At 37.3% G+C, this 26,289-nt stretch overlaps 1 protein-coding gene across 1 annotated transcript; it reads left to right on the top strand.

Moving 5' to 3' along the window:
* Window positions 1-614: 614 nt before the first annotated feature.
* On the top strand, window positions 615-26,289 carry LOC113112250 (protein shisa-9-like). Its single transcript, XM_026277678.1, has 4 exons — window positions 615-1,215; window positions 11,524-11,645; window positions 22,353-22,475; window positions 25,116-26,289. Exons 1-4 carry the CDS (start codon window positions 656-658, stop codon window positions 25,574-25,576), a joined length of 1,266 nt encoding a protein of 421 aa, XP_026133463.1. The 5' UTR covers window positions 615-655; the 3' UTR covers window positions 25,577-26,289.

The following is a 26,289-nucleotide window of genomic DNA, read 5'->3' as shown; positions in this document are numbered from 1 at the left end:
ACAGAAAGGAGGAGTTTTAATTTGAATCCCGTACTGTTGCCCTACATAAGGCTCAGAGACAGCAGTCTGAGTGGATCGCTGTGGATTAAAACACCTGTCTGTGGCTTTACTTGCTCCTCGGGGAAGGATTTTTAATGGTAAATTACTTTGACTGGTTGTTTACAGAAGTTTCACTGGTGAGCATGGACAACAAGTGTTGAACAGTGAATGGATACAAAACGAGATGTATATCTGGAAAGCACCAGAGCGAGACGGCAAATGTCCAAATAGTTATTTTCTTTCTCAAAAGACACAAAGGTAATTGTTGTAATTGAAAAAAATATTTTTTTACTATACCATTTTTCAGTTTTAAGTACTTAAACCATATTATATTTGGTTAAAATAGAATTTTATGAACTGAAAAAAAGTTAAATGAAAGCATTCATTAAAAAAAAAAAAGAATATTTAATATTCATTATAACACATTTTTTATACATTTTTTTTTTAAATAGAATATTTTTAAATCCATGAATTAATCTTTTAAACATTTCTTTGACCATAGCTGTAATTGTGTGAAAGTAATTCAGCACTTGCTAGAACTCTTCTTTTAATATTTCTGCTAGGTATCTTCTCTTAAAGTGAGGTGAAGCAGTTGGCGCAGTGTGTCGGGTGAAGCATGGCTGGAAATAGTTTTTTACTACATCTTCTGCTCACTGCCATCGTGGGACGGGCTGCTAAAACACAGGACGAGACTTCTACTGATATGGACATCCAAACAGCCAATCAGACTATAGATCCTCTGTTGATTTCTGTGACATCAGAGGGGCCTCCAACTTCGACCACACCTGCAGAGGTGGAGGAGGACACTGTGCCGTCCACTGGCACCCGCTGTCGGGGTTACTATGATGTCATGGGCCAGTGGGACCCTCCCTTTAACTGTAATGCAGGTATCTTCCTGTACTGTTGCGGCACCTGTTTCTATCGGTTCTGCTGTCAGTTCCGTCAGCAACGACTGGATCAGACTTCCTGCTCCAACTATGATACTCCAATTTGGGCCAACACAGGAAAACCAGTGGCCACCAACACTGAGGTGCAGCCAGACCATGAGCGGGATCGGACTCACATGATTGTGTACATAATCTGCGGTGTGGTGGCCATCATGGTCCTAGTGGGAATCTTCACCAAACTGGGGCTGGAAAAGAGCCGTGGAGTCCAGAATGATCTCAGTAACTCCAGGTGAGTGGAAATGAGCTCGGTAACAAAATCTAGTGAGCTGCTACAAGAGCTTTTTTATGTTAAAAACAAACAAGCCAGCCCAGTCCAGATGAGAACTGGTAAAGAAAAAGTAATGCAACAAATTACTTTCCATTAAAAGTAACTTTAACACAATAAGTTACTTTTTTAGGGTGTAACTCAATAATGTAATATATTATTTTAAAAAGTAACTTACCCCCCACACTTAACATAGTTGATATGTCACATGGCTTGACTGCCTTTCTTGGTCATTTTCACAGTAAATTCTGGGACTCCCTTGTGAAAACGATTTACACTTTAGCATACAGGTGCTTCTCAATAAATTAGAATGTCATAGAAAAAATCAACTTAAAAACTTTATTAAATAAATTAAATGCACACAGACTGAAGAAGTTTATGTCTGGTTATTTTAATTGTGATGATTTTAACTCACATTTAACAAATTAGAATACTTCATAAGACCAATAAAAAAACAAAAAAGTATGGAAAGTATGTTCATTTACTGTACATGTGCTCAGTACTTGGTCTGGGCTCCTTTTGCTTTAATCACTGCCTCAGTTCGGCGTGGCATGGAGGTGATCAGTTTGTGGCACTGCTGAGGTGGTATGGAAGCCCAGGTTTCTTTGACAGTGGCCTTCAGCTCATGTGCATTGTTTGGTCTCTTGTTTCTCATTTTCCTCTTGACATTACCTCATAGATTCTGTATGGGGTTCAGGTCTGCCACTCAAGCACACCAACATCATTATCATTTAACCATCTTTTGGTGCTTTTAGCAGTGTGAGCAGGTGCCAAACCCTTCTGGAAAATGAAATCAGCATCTTCAAAAAGCTGGTCAGCAGAAGGAAGCATGAAGTTCTCCAAAAGTTATTGGTAAACAGGTGCAGTGACTTTGGTTTTCAGAAAACACAATGGACTGACACAAGCAGATGACATTGCACCCCAAATCATCACAGACTGTGGAAACTTAACACTGGACTTCAAGCAAATTGGGCTATGAGCTTCTTCTTAACACTTTGACACTCAACTTTCTGTTAACATGCTTGGATACAGCACTCTGTGAACAGCCAGCTTCTGTGGCAATGAATATTTGTGGCTTACCCTCCTTGTGAAGGGTGTCAATGATTGTCTTCTGGACAACTGTCAGATCATCAGTCTTCCCAATGATTGTGCCTTGTAAACCAAGCTGGGAGACATTTTGAAGACTCATGAAAACTTTGCAGGTGTTTTGAGTTGATTAGTTGATTGGCATGTCACCATATTCTAATTGGTTGAGATTGGAGAATTGGTGGGTTTTGTTAAATGTGAGCCAACATAATCACAATTAAAATAACCAAAGACTTAAACTACTTCAGTCTGTGTGCATTGAATTTATTTAATAACACAATTTCACAGTTTGAGTTGAATTACTGAAATACATTAACTTTACATGACATTCTAATTTATTGAGAAGCACTTGTACTTAAAAACAATAACTTATTGCAGAAATATTGCATGCAAAAAAAAATAGCATCATAAAAGTATGGTTGAACCTCTGATGTCACTGTTTTACTGAAGGTGGTAGTTTCTATTGCTGTCTATGGAGGGTCAAAAAGCTCTTGGATTTTATCCAAAATATCTTCATTTGTGTTCTGAAAATGAATGAAAGATTCACAGGTTTGGAACGACATGAGGGCGAGTAATTAATGCCAGAATTTCATTTTTGAATGAGCTGTCCCTTTAAATTTTGGTTTAAAGAAAGTGAATTAAAGGAACATAACATTTTGTTTTTGGAAAAGACTTCACACCAGAAGCAGACCTTTGTCTCAAAATGCTGTCTAGATAGACAGCTCACTAACTTTTGAAACAGAGCTGAAAAATTACAGAAGATTCAATGCCTTTTTTGATGTTAAAAGTGCTTGTTTTGGCTATTTTGGTCAAGCATATTTTTTAGCCAGCTTTAACAGCTGTATCATATACAGTAGTAAACCAAAGACCAGGTAACAGCATCCAGCCAAGACTAAAGCCATTCATATGAATGCTGCTCATCTGAATTTAGCAATAATCTGTAGAGACATAAAAAGAGTGGAAGAATTTTTTAGAGTGTTGTCCTAAGGTTATTTTAATATTCATGACATATTAAAAAGCTAACCCCATCCAACCTGAATATTTCTTTCTTATGTCTCAGTTCTCCTTCTGTGTTCCGTTCTCTCCAAACATCAAATCAAACCTTTGTTCTCATCGTTCTACATATTCAAAATCCCTTCATGAATATCAAATTAACTGTCATGAGCAATATAACAAAATAGAGAGAATTTATAATTCTCCCAGCATTTCGCCGTACCCCATTTTAGACAAGAAATGACCTAATAATGCAAACAGCCCTATCGAGATGAACACATTTGGAGGACAAAATTACTCATCCGAAGATTAGCACTTTTCCGAGTTTAACACCTCTCCAAAAGCATTTCCCACACGCTGAACACTGCGCACCAGATTAACTCTTCTTACACGATTAAGAGTTCTGCTATGATTAAGACTCTGCTTTAAGATTAAACCAACTTCACTACAGATTACCTCCTTTTGAGGCTACTGCTAGACTTCGCAGAACTAATTTATACACTTCTATTCACACCATTAAAAAGAACAGCAAACATTTTGCCCACATGTCAAATGGTTGTTGAATTGGGCTCCTAAATAATTTCCATTCCATTTCCAGTCATGCCTTAATATTTACGAATGTATTATATTACCCCAAACTCTCCAACCACAGTCAAACAGAGAAGAGAAAAGCAGATCTTCTCTGTCAGACTTAACGTATACACTCCATCTATACTTTGTAGTTTAGTTTAGTCATGTAGGTACAGGAATGGCCTACATTAATTTAAATAACGGACATAAGAAGGGGGCGGGAGAACATAGACAACACACAGAATGTGAGTCATGATTATGTGAGACAATTCACTGTAGATACTGTAATATATGATTCAGATCACATCTTCAACAGCACACTGAGGCCAAAGGCAAGATTCTATGCCAAACAATATCCAATCTACAGTTAAAGAAAATCATTGTCATGCTGGTCAAGGGACTCCACCATATGGGTGTCCTAAGGGGCAGAAATCCTTGAGATATCACATTTATATAATGTGAGACCTTCCGGATCTGGCACAGATTCAGTTTAGCCAACTGGATTTTGAATGCAACCTAAAATTGTTATACTGATAATTAGGTTGGACGATTATTGTAGGTAAAAGTGTGTAAAATACTGTGGAAGAAACAACACATATTCACATTCCAATCACCTGCTTAAAACAGACAACTGAATATGTTTACTTATGTTTACTTACTCTCCATACAATTCATGAGTAGTTCTCAAAAAGTCAAAGCCCAAATGTCTTTTCCCATTGATCACTAGCTGTCACGTACAGTTGCACTTTTAATTGAATCTGGGTTTCCTTGCATGCCCTTCAGAAGTTTGCAGAGCCTGTGGAAATTTGAGGAGAAACAGCTCAAAATGTATAAGAAAAACAACACTAGATTTACATAATGTCTTGTAGAGTTTTTCCTTGCCACTGTCATCTTTATTGTTTGGCATTGTTTTCTTTTAAGGAATGATATTATGAAAAGTGCTAAACAAATGAATCAAAACTACAAATTCATTTAACAAGTTTATATTGGAATATTACAGGCAGAAAGAAAATATACATGGCATGACATGCAAATATTTTTCTGATAATTAATTAATTCATTGTTTTATAGCACAATGACAGTCGAATGTTAATAATTCCCAATTTTGGAAACAGCTTTGTCACTATAACATCAATCTGTTATTTCCATAACTGTCTTTCATACACGAGTCTCTTTAGATAAAAGCATATAGTTGTCTAAATCATATCTCATGTTTGGGTGTCCTTGGCATTAAACCGTTTGAAAACCCCTGGAACGGTCTTTGAGGTCACTCTTCAGGATACTGCAGAACAGAAAAAGATGAAAAAACTTCAAGGCTATAAAAGAAAGGCAATTCACTGACAGGACTCCGTATATATATGAAATATATATCCCCCACTCCTTCATACTCCTGAGCTTGTTTGTCAGATTTTAACCTGTGTCTTTCCGGTGGCTCTAAATTGTCTGAACTCATTTGACTTGAATGAGATGTGGCTGCTCATTGCTGTGCACTGTGTTCGTGTGTTATGTACAAGTGTGTCTTTGTGTCTCTCAGATTCTGGAGACGTCTCTCCCGCATGGTTGAGTCTTAGTGGGTGCATGTGCACTGACATTTGCGTCCTGTTGGCCCCCTGCCTCTCTCTCATCTCCATCGTGACTTCAAGGCCCTCCTGTTCCTCTCAGGTTAACGTGAGGTTCCGTGCTCTCTGACAAAACTACTCATTACCTCTCTCTTTGGGCTTTTCCCTAGCCGTGTGTTTGTCCTCTGGCTGAGAGGGATTTGTGCGGGCTGCTGTACTTGACATGATGATCTAATACAAAACTTTCTGACTCTTACAATACAGTATATACAGAAATAACAGACTATATTCTTTGTAGGGTCATTATGTTCCCTTTGTTTTATAGATATCTACTGTGTGCATGCAAAAGAAGTGAAATAACAAAGGCTAAAACAAATCTGAATTCTCACATATTGTGTACTATGATACTTTTGAGTACAAAAATAAAAGTTGAACAAATATTATTTGCCTTACCAACAATACCTGCCCTTCAAATAGACTATTAAGTTCATCTGGATTAAAACACATTCTCTTGCGTCCATATCAGCTAGTCTGCTTCTTAATTAAGAAAAAGCTGAGGCAGTATGTAAGTAAAAATATGCACCATATAGCTGCAATAGGAAAAGGAGGATGACGTAGTGATGAAAAGGCAATACAAATTGTCCCTATTGTGACTGAACGATCATGTCAGATAATATCGCTTCTGACCCAGTGTGGCTGGCTGCCAGGACACTGCATATCTAAACCCCTTAGGAAGGACTATCCCAGGATGTCCTTGTTTTCAGATCTCACTGTCTCCTAGACCCTGGTCTATTTTTTGTTTTGGGCGAAATGAATGTGTGCCAACTGCACAACTCATACTCAGTGTGTGAGTGAGACATCATGGCAGCAGGAGTCAGGATTGAGAGGCAAAGGGTGAAAGCCCAGCAGGACATCTGGAGCCGATGACTTCAACTGTCTGAGCATAAGCTCGGCACATCCTCAAAGTCACCCTCAATTATGGGGACAATCATGTCGACATGACTGGAAATAACCATCTAGAGATTAGAAGTTGTTATCCCCATAGAAGACAAAAGCGCTAGCTGGTAAACACACAGCTGGACTGAAGACATAAAAGCAACTGTCACATTCACTTGATAAGGGAGACAGACGTTAAGAAAAATATAAAAGGAAGCCTTAAACACTGATTAACAGGCAAACTAACAATGCAAGTCCCTTCAAAGTGTCTTAGAGCACTCAGATACAGGGGTAATCTTAACATTTTCTTTGTAGATTTAACATGTGTAGATGGTCTAAAGCAAGGAAGTTGAAAAAATTATTTAAATCTTTTAGATGCCCTTGTATTTAAGTTTTCATAATCCATTTGAAGAAAATATATAACACATTAATGAATGTATCTGTCATGTTTGGGAATTTTATTCATGTAAGCTATAGTTTCTGACACTAAAATCAAATAAATTATTGATTTACTGAATCAGAAACACAATCTTAATGAGATTTGTGTATTTTGCTTTAATTTTATTACAAGTATGCCAATTTACACCCCGTAAGTAAATAAAATGCCTTACAGGACTATAAAAATATTATGGAAGGAAAGCAGATAATTCAATTGTTATGCGTTTCCTCGAAAGTCTTGCAGATTTTCTAAGACTGTCTTGTGAGAAAATGCAGTTTTTCAGGGAATTGTGAATGCCAACGTTTCTTGATGAAACACAAAACCTTTTTGCTGTGAAATGCTATTTTTTTAAGCAAACGGAACACCATTGAAATATACATTTTCCTCACGTAAAATAATACATATATAATTAATAAAAATCTAATGGAGTCTTACAACCATAATACATTTTAGCTCATATAACCACATGTTTTTTTAGGCTGGTTCAGCTCATTTTCATACATATAGAGTAAACAAACATGTGATTGGTTCAATTAATTAAGAGTCAGAACTTCAAAACAGCCACCATCTATTCCATTTTATTCTGTCTCTGAGTCTACTCAGTCCTGCCAAAAAAGACCAAAAATGCTCAGGCACTCGTATCGTGGACATATTGGGAGAGGAGGACAGCTGTTCAGGATCCTGCAGCCCAAAGACCAACAGTTGTGAGCTCCCCAGAGAGATCTAGAACAAACAGATGATGTTTGTCCTCTAGTTTGAGTTGAGTTTTACTTTCCTTAAAGGGGCACTAAGTAGGAATTACTCCCATCTAGTGGTGAAATTGTATTTTGCATTCAAACTAATTTTTCTCTCCAGCGCCTCGCTTTTTCAAATGCGCGTTGCATCTACGGTAGGCGATATGTACCAAAAAGCTTTGACAGGATGTCTTCTAATAGCACTTCATCGAGTTTTCCTTCAGGTGAACAGGTGTGTTATTTCAAACAAACTGCAACATGACCATAAACAAACGAATGTTACAGTATGAATTACTGACTGTGGAAACCATGAAATATTGTAATTAGTAGTTATGTCTTCTTTATTCGTTATATTTTCTGAATTATATGCATTGTTAGCAGAGGTGGGTAGAGTACCCAAAAACTTTACTCAAGTAAAAGTAAAAGTAATTCTAGAAATATTTACTCAAGTAAAAGTAAAAGTACTAGTCTCGAATAGTTACTTGAGTAAGAGTAAAAGAGTATCGGATAAAAAATCTACTCAAGTAGTTAGTTACTTTGGGTCATATATACGGAGCCTATTTTTATTTAGATATATAGATAAATGTACATAATGTATGTGTGCGTGTGTAAATGTATATATTTCATCAGCCTTTACTCCAATTTATTATAAAACCCTGTCTGTTTACTTAAGTAACATATATAGGTTTCATGCCATAGCATATTTTTAATACGACTGACTTTATATTAAATGTGAATTTAACATTGAAAGTTAATGTGATATAAATATTGCTACTAATCTTTCATTGTTCAGAAAGAGAGCAAATAACATTTACATTATTAAAGATCATTTTCACTGACAGTCTAGAGTACACTCTCAGAAACTCCCATTAAAATCACTGAAACTGTTAACACTGTGAAATCAATATCTTATTTACAGATTCGTACACACATCTGCACTTTGTTGTTTCTGACGAGAGAATTCGCCAGAAAGAGGTATCCAGTCAGTGAGCGAGTGAAGGAAGCACCGGCATTTCAGCGATGACTCATCGGAACACCTCTGATTGGCCTGATTGCTTTCAAAAGAATCGTGTGTGATTGGTTATAATGCGCAACGCTGTAAAATCGCGTCTGTCTCTGGCTCAGCGCCAGCAAGCGATCACAGATCTGAATTTAACAGCTGATGATATGACTTGCTGACTCGCACCGGTGTGATTGTATTAAAATTAATAAAATCTTAATCGGCTATTTTTTGTCTTTTGGAAGCTGCATTCAACTTGACTCCCCTCTGTTATATGCCACACATGTACAACAAACTAATGTCACAGTGGTATCGTTTACTGTAATCGAATGTAGCTCAAGTTATTACCTGTTAAACAGTAGACAGCACACACGTTCATCTAATAAGGATCTCCATCGCAAGCAAATAATGGCCTTTGCAGATTTGCTTTCAATTCAGTGCAGTTCCATAGCCACGTTTTCAACGCTGCTAATATTCTTAAACGTTACAACTCTGAGTGAACCGCTTCAGACGCTCAGCGCGTGCGGCAGGGAACTGAACGACTCCTTCAAACTGATTCATGAACCAATTCTCTCGTTTGCCAATTGATTTGATCAAGCCTTTGAACAGAGTTGACTCAAAAGAATGAATCATTCGCGAATGGGCATCGCTCATTGTCCAGAGAAAAGTAGACGGCGCGTTTGGAATAAACTGAACCATTTACAACATTTATTGCATTAAGATAAAGTAACGAGAGGAGCGTCGCCCACAGTAACGAAGTAAAAGTACAGATTTTTCCCAAAAAATTTACTCAAGTAAGAGTATAAAGTACCCATTTTTAAATATACTCCGAAAAGTATTAGTTACCCCGAAAAATTACTCAAGTAAATGTAACGAAGTAAATGTAACTCGTTACTACCCACCTCTGATTGTTAGATATAAAAAAAATACTTTAATATAGATTGTTACAGTGACTTGACCTGTCGAGAAGAAAACTGGCCACTTCAGCGTCTCTTTTGAAATCTTTATCCAGCATTAGCTCTTTTCACCTAGAAAAAGCTTCCCCGACATTAACTCTTGTTTTCTGTAATCTACGGTCACGTTTCCTTTTATGTTCTATTTTTGACTGTTTTGGCGACGATGTTTTCTTCTCCTGTGGCGCGGCATATGTATGGTCCATAATAAGAATGCAATCCAGACTTTTAAACTTGCCGGTGCAGTTTCAAGCGCCTCTCACTGCTCTGCACCTGCGTTTCTGGCTCTGACCGAAAACGCGTTGGCTTAGTACTTTTTGTCCCTTTCTGCTATTATAGTTTTGCAAGATGGCGGAACTACATGGAAGCCTCCGTCGACCTACCCGTCCCATGTATATAAAGATAATAAATTCTTCATTTACGAGGATTAGTTTAAACATTGGCATAGGTATTTGTACACCATTGAGGGCATATTTATGAATAAAAATATTGATTTTAGATAATAAAATACCTAAAAAGTTACTTATTGTCCCTTTAAGAGAACTCCAAAAGCACTAGAGTGGGATTTGGCACAAGAACGGTTGTTACCATCCAATTACATTGCTTTCCGTTTCTCTGCTCCACTGCATATGCCTTTTCTGTCCTCCATGGAAAACGCCATCACCGGGTGAATATATTCTCATGCCTTAGTGTTGTTTTTCTTAGACCGTGGTGGCCTACTGCTAATGGCATCGGCCGGCCAAGGGCCAGTGCGCTTGTGCTTGACAATCACATTAGATCTCATCAAAGTCCCTTGTTGGTTAAAGGGTGTTGGACAGAATTAGAGACCTCACCAGGGATCCAAGTGGAGGCTGTAGGAAATAGAGCAATAATGGAGTGTCAAGAATTTGAAGAACACAGCACCCAGGAGGACCCAGGGATGCAGGAACAGGATTGTGAACTCTGGGACAAGAGCAAGCAGCACAGCCCTCGAAAACAGGCAGTCCCGTTGATGCCAAGAGTTGCTAACTGCTTTTTTTTTTTTTTTTTTTTTTTTTTTTTTTATATGAACAGTGTAATTGATATCAAGTACATCCAGTGTACACACAGAGAACAGATTGAGTGTGAATTCACTGATTATCTGCTACACAAACAGCTGATGCTAAATGACTATTGATAAAATATGACAATATGCTGATTGTCAGCCTCAGGGCTCACAGCTCCACATTATAATATCCTGATATACATAGCCATACGAATCCAGTACACTGCTCTGATGAAGTGCTTTATGACAATATGTCAGCAACCTGAGATCAATTTCAGTTAGGGTCATTTTCTGATCCAACCTATTATAAGGGATTAGAAAAGCAAACACTTCAAATTCTAATATTTCTGTCAGACTGAGGGATGCAGATGGTAGCGCACTTCTTCTCCTCCCATTTCTCTCCTCTAATTTTCTGTTACACTACTACACTGTCTTCTAAGAAGAAACAATGGTTTCACTTTATTCTGAATTATGTATTTATAAATGTAAAATAGTATTTTAATTGTACTACCTCAAATTCATTTGAGAACTTCAATCCGCAGAATTTGTCAAACAAACAAACCAGAAAAGAGAGTAGATTAACGTTGGTGAACTTGAAACGTATAAAAAAAAATTATGTATTGAGGTCTTTCAATAAACAATATAACTTCTGATGTTCATTCATGTTTATTTCATATTATAACTAGCAAAGAGGAAGAAGAGCTACAGCAATCTGTCACGACACATTAAAGAGCCACAAAACAGTATTTATTGTTTTAATTTCTTTTTAAAAAAAAATCAAATTTGAAAGGTAAGACTGCGTTTCATTTACTCTTTGCTCTGTGAGTGCCATGGCTTGCCGGACATAGCATAAGTAACAAAGGGTCTTTGCAAAAGGTCGGTTTAAATAATAACTTAAGAAGCATTCTTGATTTAATCTGGAATAACATCCCTGTTGGATATAATGGTCAGTAAATGATTGCTCTTGTCTACTCGCAGGACTCTGCAGGAGTTGCTGAAGCAGCCAGGTGGGGATGTGAGGCCTATGGATGGACCTCTGAGCAGCACCACATCTATCGGAGCAAACGGTATCTCTGCCAGGATGCTTCGCAGCCGCAGTGGTGAGATCACTTACTCGGCTGTTTTCCCCACATATAAACATAAATCACTATTGGTTCTACATTTATGGATCCATCACCTGTACATATCTGCTCACACAGCTTCCCAAAAGGCTCACTTCCCAAGAGTATTGCATGACAACACACACTGTGAACCACTGCCTCACAGCTGCTCACTTCTCTCTGTTCGTTAATAGCAAAAAATACAGATAAAGTTCTGTCATTATTCATTCTCTGTCATTTCACTTCAAACCTGTTATTTCTTCTGTAGAAAATAAAAGAAGATATTAGACAACATTAAAAAGCCACATATGTCTTTTTCTACATCTATACACCATCTTTGCTTTTCTCCCCCATAATTTCCATTTCTTCTCAAGAGCCAGAGGATAATACATCTATAACCTTGTTTTCTCACTCATCTATGAACGCTAGTGAGGTTGTCTCATCTGTGTGAGATGCAGCGGGCTTCAGACCGACAGTTGATGTGTGGTTTATGCTAATAACCAGCGTCTATGCCAGGTTTAAGCGGCACACTTTTCTCCTCTCTTCATGAGGAGGATTTAAGTTTCGCTCCACAGTGCTCAGAGGCTTTAGCAGTGTGATTGTACACATCTCTCTGTGTCCCCAATAATGGTGTGAAGATTATAACGCTTGAGCAGTTTTAGGTCTTGCACTGGGAAGGTGACGTTTAATGCCAGGGTTCAAAATACATGTCTTCACGTTGGCTTTGTTCTGTGTAGGGTTAAATAGGGGATTTTAAACTGCCACGCTTTCTGAAAGAGCAAGTGTGATGAGAACTAGATGGTTAAAGGTCCTGAGGCTGTGTGATCACAAGAAGCCTGGAAAAGATGTTATATATTATGGCACAAATAGCGGAATGTTGCATTTAGCATTAAGGACAAGAACATCAACTTTCCTTTCACTCAATATGAAATCAGAATTAACTTTATAAACTAATTAATTAAAACTTCTGGCCTTGTTGAGAACAATTAATCAGTAAATGATTAAAAATGATCAGTTTGCCCCATTAATCATTAATCAAAATATAAAACATGCTCTGAAACAAAAAGAGATAATAACCCTTGCTGTTACACATTTATATAACTTTATTGTTCAGTGGAAGGTAAAATAAGATATTTTGAGAAATGTCCTCACTTCTCCATGAGCATGGCATGCTGATGTTCACTTTAATTCTTACACACAGATTAAATTTGTCACACATATTATGCTAAATTTACAATGCAAAGATGTCACAGAAGTACGTCTGAAGTGGCATTTAGGTGTCTTTACTAAGACTTTGATCCTGCTCAGAGGTGGCATAAATATATTAGCATAGCAGATACAACTGTATACTTTGAGAAAGGGGCTAAAGTGGGTATGTATGCATAATTTTAAAGCAAACTGACATTTGCTCTAATTCCATTCAGCATTGACTCTTACCAACTCCTGCCCCATATTTTTACTCATGGAATATTCTGATTCAAATAAAAAATACATTACATAACAGAGAAAAAATATTGCGTCAATTCAGCATGCAATTCAAATTTAGCATGAATGTTGCTGTCTTTCCCAGAAATTTATGTAATGTTGATTTGTTCTTGGAATAAAACTGCTAGAAGATTCTTATGCATCACTTCCAGATATTCTCACAAGCTGGAATGTTCAATTGCCCTTCAATTCTACTCAGATTTCAAATAGCCCTTAAACTCATCTGGTGAAATTCATTCACTGAACTTAGGTAGACTCTTACAATAAAGGTTATTTATTTGCATTTATGATTCTATGAAGAACCTTTAACACCCATGGAGCTTTTCCACTGCAACAGCTCCCTTAAGTTTCTTTATAGTGGAAAAAGGTTTTAGACTATTTAAATGTTCTTCATGGTAGGATAAAATGCCTGTTTTAAAAACTGAAAATATTCTTTTGGGAAACCAAAATGGTTCTTACAAGGCATCACTGCGAATCCCCCCCCCCCCTCTGGAACTGTTATTTTAAGAATGTATCATATTCTTTCATTCATTTGCATAATTTGTTGTTTTCTTTCTTTTTAAATTTTCTATACCAAAATGCCTAAAGACACAAATATTGTATGCATTTACTGTAATTTTGCAAGCATAATCAGACATAGTTAAAATACTTCCACCCTCTTTCACCTCGCACTCTTAAAAAGAAAGGTTTAAAAAATAAAATTAAAATAAAGGCATCTTAGGTTCCATGAATAACCTTTAACATCCATGGAAACTTTCTATTGGAGAACAGGTTATTTATAGTGGGAAAAAAAGTTCTTCAGATTATTGAAATGTTCTTCACATTAAGAAAAAAAAAAACGGTTATTTTAAGAACTGTTCACTGAAAGGTTCTATGAGTTACCTAAAATGGCATCCAAAATGGTATCAATGTAAAAAAAAAACATTTTTTAACCTTTATCATTCAGAGGGTGACAATAGACCTTAAATAACAGGAACCAGTCAAAAACCTTAGAGGTAAATATCAGGTTTAAGAGCTTGTAAAACAGCATGTGTGTTTATGTGAGCACATGTGCTACAGCTTGCACAAAGACGAACCATCCAATTTTAGACTTACGCTCATGCAGTCCGTTCTTTAATTTTCTGCCTCTGGCATTTCAGGCTTTGTTTATGTATGCCACTACACACACACCTCACACTATAGCATCACAGACATCTTTTTTGCTTCAGGGCTAAGAACATACACAACAGTTCCTCATAGTGGGAGATGGTGGCACTCCAATGAAGAGCGTGAACAATGACACACAAATACACAGATGCCATCCCGTCCCATATTAGTGCATCTCTGCCGCACATTCTCAATCCCCCATTCAATTCACATTGCCATTCCCAAATATGACTGGAAGGATGTTTACCTTTGAGCATATATGGACAAGAGATTTCACTTTTTTCACAATTTTTTTTTCTTTTTCTTTTGAGTTATACAACAGTCTGTCCCTGAAGCCAAACTCAGCTAAATGGTTATTCACTTTAAACCCATCAGCAGTTCACTACATAATATCACCCCAGTCATAACACAGATGCATTTGGAAAAATGTGACGTAGTTTTGGAGGGATGGAGTGGCTATAGGCCACACTGAGACTTGTGGGCTATACAGTATTCTTAGAATATTATATGTATTGTATTTATTAACCTCTTACTGTTGACTGGAATGCACATTCATTGTTTCTGTTTGCTCCAATCATGTTTGGTTTCCAATATTTAAAATGTGTTCTTATATACTTCAAATATCACATTTATTATATTTTATTGACAATACATACAGAAATACATATTGAAAATATTGAACAAGAATTCAACAGAATATCCCACATGAATTATAGATGTTCTCAATGATCATGTAGGTAATGGAGAGTTTGGGAATGATGGAGTGATTGGAGAGCACACACCTCAGAGAGACAGGGGAGATATATATATAAAGAGTTATTTTAATGATCACGGGAGAAAAAGGGCACATCCAAACACAAATCCAAATAATCTTATATCACATTAAATGAACAGACAGGGTTTTAAAACACAAGGAAAGTAATGAGAGGAATGGAAACAGGTGGGGATTAATCAATTAACAAAATGAGGAACAGAATAGGGAAACACACAGGAACAGATGTTTATGACTGTGACAGTTCGCCCCCTCCTGGAACAGCACGTCGTCGCACCAAAAGAGATAGTCCAGCGGAGGGAGGGTGGGGGAATCAGAAGGTGGGCGTGGGGCAGGCAAGGTGCAGGTTATGGAGAGGGAGCATGGAGCACAGTACCAGGGTGGAGTGGATGGAGGGAGGAGCCAGGGAGGAGCCCAGAGCAGGAGGAGCCAGATGGTCATCCAGAGGCCAGCCAGGATAGTGGACCATGGTGGAAAATGGCGGGAGGAGCCATGGTGGAGGAGGACCCCACAACACCAGGGGGCCGACTGACAGAGGCTGCACCGATGGATGAGGAGCCCAAGATGGAGCTGAGCAGATGGAGAGCCAGAGTGACACGGAGGATCCAGAGGGCCAAGGCGGCGCTGAAGGCACAGGCAACCGTGGTGGAGGCGGGGCTCTGAAAGACCGCTGCAGAGCCAGAGCGACTGAAGATGGAGGTGGAACCCAGAAAGGAGGAGGAGCCTGACAGTGCCAGAGGGATGAAATGACGAGGTGATTGCAGAGGAGTGTAGTCCCGAGGCAGTGGATGGTCGATTACTGACCAAGGTGGAGCCGGAGGGACGAGGGAGCCCGGTGGAGCTGGTGGGATGACGGGCCACGGTGGAGACAAGGGAGTTAAGTGCAAAGGCGGAGCCGATGGGTTGAAGGACCGAGGAGGAGTCCAGGGCTCTAAGGCTGGAGGTGGGTGGAGGCTCGCTCGTTCAGGCTGTAATAATAAAAAGCACAGAGCGAGCGGTCTAGGAAGTAGGTAAGGCATGCCGGATCAAAAAAGTCCCTAGTGTGGTCCTCCAGCGAACGGTCCAACTGCTCCAGGCATAGGAGCTGAACATCTGGTAAATCCATACCAGGATGAAAAAGAAAAAGAAAAAAAAAAGGTAAGAAAAACGGCGCCAAACTGACTTTTTCGGTCCGCTATTCTGTAATACGTGATAATTGTCTGCGTTAATCAATTAATATGTTAATGCGATAACATGTTAACTTGCAGAATGCAATATATCCTCTCAACCAATCACAGCACACCATTCCACGCACTCTAGACAGTAATGGCAGCACTTTTAATACACCCAGCATCCTGGTTTTCCTCATCTACTTTGTACTTTGTGATCAAAAAACAAGGGCTGAACGATAAATCACATGTGATTGTCATGCGCATCTCATCACTAAAGCTGGTTCTGTGATTAATAGTACCGTTAAATCTCCAACACATGCTTTTAAATGGAAATTATTCAGATGCATTTAATACACAGAGCCATAGATCAATGACAATCTATGCTAATCGCGCTCATTAGATGAATCGCATTCGATTATGAACACGATATTGCGTAGCTTGTCAGTGTTAGTGTTTTTATTAATGCCAATTATGTTTTTGTTAATACAGCACATAGCACTTGTCAACTAAATGAATGTAACAAGATGAATGCAGTGCTTGGACACAGAGCTCTGTGAACAGCCAGCCTCTTTTGCAATGACCTTTTGTGTCTTGCCCTCTTTGTGCAAGGTGTCAATGGTCGCCTTTTGGACAACTGTCAAGTCAGCAGTCTTCCCCATGATTGTGTAGCCTACAGAACTAGATTGAGAGACCGTTTAAAGACCTTTGCAGGTGTTTTGAGTTAATTAGCTGATTAGAGTGTGGCACCAGGTGTCCTCAATATGTATTATGTATCTGGTAATATGTATTATGTATCTGTATGCTAAAATATTATTATGTAATAGGCTTTGTACTTGAAGAAGAATGTTGGCTCTGCATCTCATCCTTACATTGCAGTACATGATGAGCCACGTGGATGGATAGTTGGACGATTTCTCTACCCTGATGTTGTCGCTTTAAATGGAAAGCTGCATCCACAACCCCTAGATTCAGTCTTTGTTAGTAGATTGTGAGGAGAGAGCATTTGATGGATTATGGTAAGCATTACAGTTTATTAAAACAGGTTAGAATTTAGAAGAATATCAGGCATGAAGAGTTAAACAGTCTCACTTTTATTGCAGCTAATAGAGAGTTTGTGAATGTTGGAGCAATTGGAGAGCGCACACCTCAAGGAAACAGGTTAGTATTCAGGTAAGTAGAGAATTCACAGGGCAAGAGATCCAATGAGGAACATGGAGCACACAGATAACAAGGAGGGAACAAAGGAGACATGGATGAAGCATAGGGTTGGAGTCGTACTGCACACAGAGAACAGGTAAGCAGTCAGAAGCTGAATGTGAGACCAGACAATAAACAAATGTGAGCTGTATGCTTTTGTATGGTACGTGATGGCAGATCAATTCGGTACATGTGTGGGTGATTAGTACTCTGGTCAAAGTAAACGTTAGGACTGAGTGGTGAGAGAGTCTTGCACTTATATACTACCAGTCAAAGGTTTTTGAACAATACAATTTTAAAGGTTTTTGAAAAGAAGTCCTTTTTCTCACCAAACCTGCATTTATTAGATTCAAAGTACAACAAAAACAGTAACATTTAGAAATATTTGTACTATTTAAAATAAATGTTTTCTATTAGAATATATTTTGAAAAGTAATTTATTCCTGTGATTTCAAAGCTGAAAATAAATAAATAAAAATATCCAGACTCCAAGCTTTTGAATGCTATAGTGTATAATGTTGCAAAATATTTTTATTCTTCAGATCTTTCTATTCGTCCAAAAATCCTGAAAAAATTTACTCAACTGTTTTAAATATTGATAATAATAATATTAATAATAAATGTTTCTTGAACATCAAATCAACATATTATAAGGATTTCTGAAAGATCATGTGACAATGAAGACTGAAGTAATGCCGCTGAAATTTAGATTTGATCACAGGAATAAAGTACATTTTAAAATATATTCAAATAGAAGAAGTTATTTTAAATAGTGAAAAAAATTCCCTATATTACTGCTTTTTCTGTATTTTGGATCAAATAAATGCAGGCCTGGTGAGCAGAAGATAATTCTTAAAAAAAACATTTAAAAAAATCTTACCTTTCAAAACATTTTGAAAGATAGTAAATATTATTATTTTAAGTATTTATTCAGATTTTAAAAAAGGTTAATATATGTTAGTGTAATGTGGGGTTTGGGTTTCATGTTCATTGCTCTCAGGTCTTTTATTTTGGAGTTTTGTCATTGTCCCTGTCTAGTCATTTGATTCCCTTGCCTTCATGTTATCCTCAGTGTTGGGCAAGTTACTTTTAAAAAGTAATTAGTTACAGTTACTGGTTACCTCTTCCAAAAAGTAACTAAATTAGTTACTCAGTTACAAATTTTAAAAGTAACTAGTTACTTAAGAAAGTAACTATTGCGTATAATTTAATTTTAAATGCTCAAATGTGACCCCACCTCTACCCCTCTTTAACGGAACTTAAAATACATGTGCATGTTCAATTATTTATGATAAATCTGAATATTATAATGAAATGGACACTTAATACAATACATTATTAACAGAAACATGAAACATTGTACACTCATCTAAAAAAATAAATGTTGCTGTGGGACAAAGTGAGACTAGCCTCCAATCAAATGCCATGTATGTAGATATTATGTTTATATAGTGGATCAATGCAAATAACACAATAGATGTTTTGGAACTTTTGATATTTATTACAGGCCACAACTGGGCAAAATTAAATTAAGCTTGTTAAGCAATATACCAAAAGAAATAACAAATATATACACTCTTTGTAGTGCAAATAAAACAACAACAATTTACTAAAAAAATACTGTTCTTCAAGTAGAACCGTGTAACAATATTAGGTGCTTTCAATGTAACTGGAAAGTGCAATGTATAGCAAAACGAAGGATATAAACAGGTAGGTAATACATAAAAAATAAAAAATACATCTCCATAAAATAAATCTCGTACTCTGGCCATTGACAATCTTACATCAAGAGGCTGCAACCAGCCAACAAATAAATCTAAATTAAATTATGCTCTTTAAGCAATGTACCAAAAATGTATAAAACAAACAAAAAAAAAACACTCTTTTTAGTGCAAAACTGCAAATGTAAAAAGATGCAACACAACTTTAGACATACTGTATCCAACTTTAGCTCTTGAACATTCATTCATTCATCTATACATCCATGCATTCATTATTCTATCCATTCATCTATCCATCCATCATTCTATTCTCCCCATCCATCATTCTATTCTCTCCATCCATCCATCCATCCATCCATGCATCTATCCATCCATCCATCCATCATTCTATTCTCCCCATTAATCCAAGCAACCCTATCTAGCTATCCATCCACCCATTCTTGTCATTGAACCAGTGGTTGTATCTCAAAACCAAAAGCTTCTCAAACTTCTGGTCAGAGAGCCTATTCCTCAGTGGAGTCAAGACTAGCTTCCCCAGGCTAAAAAGTCTCCTTGTGTGTCCTGGTCGTTCGCAATTCATGAGCGTTAGTGATGATGGATCGACTCGTTCGCGAATTAGCTTTTGATGAGTCGTTCGCGATTCGCAATTCGCTTGTCTCGTGCTCTGCCCACTAACCAAGGAAGAACAGTAAAAAAAAGTATTTGCCTCTCGCTCAGAGATCTAGTTGGTCTGATGAAAAAAAAAACAGCTTCATAAGTTATAGTAACGCGCCACATTTTTTGGCAGTAACAGTAACGGCGTTATTAAGATGAGAAGAGTAATCAATTAGATTACTCGTTACTGGAAAAAGTAATGGCGTTAGTAACGCCGTTATTCCCATCACTGGTTATCCTGATATTGATTGTTTGGTTTATGTGTCATGTTCTCTTTGGTTGGTTCTTGTCATGTGACCTGTTTTGTTTGATATAAAAAGCCTCGTGTTGCCCATGTTCTTTGTCAAGTATTGATGTTGTAACCTGCTGTTGGTGAGTTGAGTCTGTTCATGCCAAGTCAAGTCTCTGTTTGGATTATTTCAGTATTTTAGATTACTTTTGGAATAAAGCTGCACTTGGGTTCTTAAACTCACCAGTTAGCTTTGATTTAAATGTTACTTTTTTTGTTAAATGCTTGTCATTTTGTTTTGGATATTTTATTTTATTTTTAAATTCAATTTATGTTTAGGTTTACTTCTGTTTTTTAATTTTACAATTTCAATTTCAACTTATTTTTCCACTTAATTTTCATTTAGGTTTTTTATATTTGATTTTATTCCCACTTCATTTCAACTAATAAAAACTATTATTTTCAATAACATTTTATCATATGCTGTGCTCTAGGACCTTCAAAAGTCTGAAAACTGTTTGGCAACTGCTTTACAAATATGCATGATTTTATTAATATCCTAAATTTCTCAGTACGCAATACACATAGCCCTAAAAAAATTACATAATCCATCAAAAGCTATTACACCCTCTGGAATTACTGACGATGATTTTGACTTCAAAGGTCTAGTCAGAAATACCTAATGAAGACATTAACGTGCACAGAGGACATCACCCTCTTTTCTACCCTTCTCATACAATTACATCACATACACTTAATCTTCTGAACAATCTGGTTTGATTTCTCTTTGTCATGCTAAGTCTTGCACCCTGGGAGATGCTTTACCCTGACAAACCCCTTTCATTAGTTTCTTCCTTTACTCCTCATCATTATCGAACACAGCAGAGATTTTCAAGAGGGCACACAGTTAGTAAATGGTGGTTAACGGCACTTCTAATGTTGTATTAAAGCTAATGTCCTCAGGGCACCACATTGATCAAGAGAACTGATGAAAAGGTTAATACTTCCCTTAACAAAATAAAAGACTAATCTACACCTGCAGAAACTAAAAGCACTGAAATGCTGCAAATGATCTTGAGCAAGCTTTGTTCAACCACTGAAAACTGCATGCAAATAAACATCAGAATATACCCAGACATGCCTTTGATGCCACATAAGGATATCAGAAGAGTCTCAGGCTGGGTTTTCGGGTAATCTGGATCTAAGCGTACTTGTCCAAATTAACACACTGAAGGGTATGCTCTTGGCTTTCATGCAACATTCAGTTAAAGCATTAAAAACACTATTTACCGCTACAAGGAAATGCCAGGGTGATTTCAGAATATCTAACAAGTGTTCACCCTAAAAGAACGGCTGTTCACATCTCTCAACACACTGCTCATGTTAAATGAAATGTGACTAATGAGTAATGGAACAAACAGGAAAGAAGAAAAGCAACATCTAACATTCATTAATTCCATCAATGTCCTTCCTGTGCTGTCACCCACAGCTTACAAGATAAAATAGGTCATTCAGGCTGAACCACATCTCACTGGTCAATACAGGATCGCAATATAAAGCGGATTTAAATTGGTCTCTACTGCAGTTCTACAAAGTGACTTAATCACAGACACAGCATGGTTTTCTGCATTGTAACAGTGTAGTTTGTACCAGTGTTCTCACCCGAATTTAAAATGGCACTATACACACACACACACACACACACACACACACACACACACACACATATATATATATATATATATATATATTATTATTATTTGTAACGTTGCTTATGTTCACTAAGAATGCATTTATCTGCTCAGAAATAAAGAAAAAAAAATATTATGAAATATTACTGTTACATTTTCTTTTATTTGTATTCCTGTGATGCAAAGCTGAATTTTCATATATATATATATATATATATATATATATATATATATATATATATATATATATATATATATATATATATATATATATATATATATTATATTATTATTATTATTTGTAACGTTGCTTATGTTCACTAAGAATGCATTTATCTGCTCAGAAATAAAGAAAAAAAAATATTATGAAATATTACTGTTACATTTTCTTTTATTTGTATTCCTGTGATGCAAAGCTGAATTTTCAGCAGTCATTACTCCATTCTTCAGTGTCACATGGTCTTTCAGGAATCATTCTATAATATGCTAATTTGTTGGAAACTGTGATACATTGTTGAACAGCATTTTTTGGAATAGAAGCCCAGATGTTTTTACTAGGTTATTTATGAAATACATGAGTATATATTATTATACATGAAATATTGATGTGATCACATACAGAGTCTTTTTAACGTTCTTCTACTGTTCTTCTGTATTTCAGAGCAGTACCATCTAAACAATGCCGGCTTTTCTTTTGGTACATCGGCCAGACTCTCTCATCCTCAATGCAACCTCAGTATACCAGGCCCGGCGCTGAATAAGTACAACTCTCTGAAAGCAGTCGGTAAATGTTACTACACAAGCACACTTCATTAACAGATGTTGAATTATTTCATGCTCTGTTGGATGCCATAAACAACAGTCCCCAAGTTAGATTGACAGAATCAGGGAAGCCCTCTGGTGTGGTGAGGACCACAGTTTGGGAACTAAAAGGTTACTCTGCTCGACCCCCTGTACTCAATGTAACATCCCAGTGCTGTTGACTACTACACATTTAGACGAAGTTGCATATTCATGTGTTTTGTCAGATTTACACACATAATCCTCACTACACAAAATCCATTGCATGTTATTTGCTCAAATGGCTTTTAAAATGGCAAAAGAAGTGTAGAGTTTTATTTTTATCATTTTATATCTTCATTCGAACTGATGCTTTTATTCTTCAAGATGCTTAATATCTATCTTTTGTTTAGAAGGTAATAGCTGTAGTTAATAGCCGTACACAAAACCTATTAAAATGATGTATTCCGGTAAATCACCACGTCTGCTGTTTAAACAAGCAACAGCGAAGCTTTTAGAATTAGCTAAAAATGATCTTTATATAGACCCTTTAATCCGTAGATTAATTTCTTCATCTTCTCTCATGGAGAAAATCTATTTTCTTTCAAGTTCTGTCTCATCTGATTCATTTTTCCCACAATGAAGATAACCAAAATGTTCTACTGCATAACAAATTACATGGTGTGGAGTAAAGGGCTGTTCTCACCAAGTACAATAACATACATATAGATACCCATAAGTAAATTTGAATGGTTTCTCTAATTAGAATAGAGAAGTCCGGGCCACAACTATAACAATAGCAACACAGAGGAACAATAATGATGGAATAAATTCAGCCAGTTAAAAATCCATCCATCTTTGAAGAGCTCAAGCGTTTAAGACAGGCTGACAACATAACTGCAGTGCATGATTATAATAAACAGAACTGTTGTTCTAAACACTGATGCAGCTTATCATTATACAGTAGTTGTTTAATACTTTGTGGTACTTTTTTTTTTTTTACTTGTATACTTAAATCTTATTTATCTTATGGCAGTTATTCACATATATGAATACAGATTTTTTTGGAGCGGTGTTAAAAATGCTTTGTCCAGCAAATTAGTGGAGTGCTTATTTGCTGCATTTCAACAATGGGTGTTGTTCACACATGACCTCCAAACATGAAATGGTGTTAAATTCACAAAAATAGGCTGTTTGTGTGAAAGTGGCTCGTTACTGTTCTAGTTTTCCCAAGTTTAATAAACATGATAAACAGATCTCATTGCACTTTGCCAAAGAAAGACTGTGGGCTTGAGAGGTGCTTCTTGTAGTCCATTTACTTTCAGGCAGGAGAATTAGCCTGCTATACATTCTGGGAACATATTAAGCCAATAGTGTCTGGATCACAATGATTCTGTCACATTATTAGCTACTTACGCATATGAACACGTCTATATCTGATTGTTACCAAACAATGATCCAATGCCAGGATGATCTGCAATCATTAGCGCACCATAATGATGATGATGGCTAACAGTACAGCCTTTGAAGTAATCTGGAGGCCGTTCAGATGTCCTCTTTTTGAATCGCATTGTGGCAAAAAGAAATTAATGAATGAGAAAAAAGGAAAAAATAACTTGATTATGTTATTTGAAAGAACTCCATCTGACATCGGTTTATACATTTGATATTGGATTTGATGAGGCTAAGACCGAAAGAACATCCACAGGAAGTGTTTTTTATTTTTTATTTTATTCAGTCATGTAGGACGATATCTAATATGTCCCCTGATATACCCACATGTACACACCTTCCAATTCCTCATGATTAATGCAATGCAAGAACAAACAGAACAAGAACAGCTAGCAGACATTAATTAGATGAGACGGAGCGAGCAGCTCGCAGGTAAATACCGTGAGAAGAAAGAGAACTCATGTCCAAGGCATGACCTTTAAATATTTCAGGCAGCATAAAGTCAGTGTTTAATAAAAATGGACAAGCTCTCAGTGGACATCTCAACAGAAATACAGACACTGCTTCATCAAAACTCAACTGAAAGGTGATACGTCAAACTCATGGTTTCATTAAACGGATTTCCAAATGATGCTCATTATATTATTTCTATCATGACAACTCTCTGATGATTTTAGCATGGTGATAAATATGACAATGTTAATGTGTTTGGTCTTGGTCGAACAGATCTGCAATGCTGCTGCTGTTCGTTGTTGCTGTAGTTGTAGATTATTGCTGCTGCGGCAAAGGCACTTGTTACTGCCAGTATGCCGATACTGTGCTGTGAGTATTTAAGACATACTGCTGCTGCACAAATAGCATATAATACCCCATAACAGACCATACCGGTTTGAGCTGGGGAAGGTGGAGGATTTCAGAAGAAATCTAAAAAGTACACTGTGAACTGCTCTAGTGCTGCTCTTTTTTTCTAGTGCTATAACTTTTGCAAGTGCACGCAAAGATTCTTAGGGAAATTCAAAACATTTGTGAGAGAACACAAAAGTAATAAAATATAATTTTTCTCATGTTTGTTTACATGCGAAGTAGTCACATAGCTTGACTGTAAATGTGCCTGGTGCAGCTCAGTTATAATTGTGCAATGTAAATCTTTGTCCCTCTCTAACTTTTTCCATTTTTTTCTGGTCTTTTATAGCCGATACTGCGAGCAGGGGCTACTACAAAAGTTATCCACTAATGGATTTCTCTCAGCATCATTCCCCTCCGGCACCTTTCCAACCAATGCGGATACACCAGAACGACAAGTCCTACCTCCACCAGGTCCTCCCTTCCCATGACATCCATTCCCCCCTTTCAATCTCAATCCCAACCAGCCAGCTGGAGAGGACCCGCATCCCAAAAACCATCACTCACCCTCAGCTTTCCAGCTCAGCCTTCAAAGCTTGGGATTCTGGACAAAGACATGTTCACCGGCAGACTTCGCATCCTGGGCATTCCACTCGCCATCAGACCTACAGCAGCAGGAGACAGTACAGCACAGAAACACTACCGGAGTTCCTCTCCCAGCCCAAAGGCAATGCGGGACAACCACTGTATCAGCCACATCCCAAACGTAAGGCCTACCAGACCAACAGCAAGACGGAGGTCACTGTCTGAGGGAAATGGGAAAGAAAGAAACAACACTGCTGACTGTTATCAGACTGAATGCACAAAAAACTACAATCTCACGACTATGTAGTCATTTCTACTTTCAGTGCTAATCCCCTCTTTATATAGTTTCCTATACGTCCCACTTTTCTGAGGTTATCTCTTGCCTCTTTGTCTCTGAAAACAAGGTGAGTGTTCACATCAGAATACAGGAATGGCGCCCGAAGCCACATTAGCTCAACGAGGACAATGCCATCATCACGTCAGCCTAAATATAAGTCATTAAAGGAAATTATCCTGGCCATCTTTAAATAAACACAACCTCAGGATTCCTTATGTGAAAAAAGACACAAAGCAAACTCGTTCTCCTGCGCAAGGAGAGGAAAAGAGCAACACCCAGACGCCTGGATTTAAGTATAAGCTTTTCGGAGTGAGTTGAGGATTTTGTGCTCATGAAGAAAGGTTTTTCGAGCTTGAGCAAATTTCACGGTCTTCCTCTCCGACTTGGGTAGTCTCGCTTTGGGAATGTCACTCATTAAATTACTCATTTGTTTTAGGGGATTGATGTTGAAAAAAGAAAAAAAAAAACACTTAAGGCATACCAATCCGGTTCCTGTGGGTTACAATAACCTTTGTACAAAAGAATGAAGTTGATCTGTCAGCGAATATAACACTAACTTGACAAGTCTGATAAAGAACCATGAAACATTTCTTAAAGCATT

The sequence above is a fragment of the Carassius auratus genome, chromosome 12 (genome assembly GCF_003368295.1).
Source record: "Carassius auratus strain Wakin chromosome 12, ASM336829v1, whole genome shotgun sequence".
In the NCBI taxonomy this organism is placed as follows: domain Eukaryota; kingdom Metazoa; phylum Chordata; class Actinopteri; order Cypriniformes; family Cyprinidae; genus Carassius; species Carassius auratus.
The sequence above is the reverse complement of the archived record's forward strand: the minus strand, read 5'-3'. Positions and strand labels throughout refer to the sequence as shown.

Coding starts and splice junctions, on each gene's coding strand:
- LOC113112250 (XM_026277678.1), top strand. CDS start 656: ATGGCTGGAAATAGTTTTTTACTACATCTTCTGCTCACTGCCATCGTG. Junction 11,646..22,352: donor GATGCTTCGCAGCCGCAGTG/GTGAGATCACTT, acceptor TCTGTATTTCAG/AGCAGTACCATCTAAACAAT. Junction 22,476..25,115: donor CAACTCTCTGAAAGCAGTCG/GTAAATGTTACT, acceptor GGTCTTTTATAG/CCGATACTGCGAGCAGGGGC.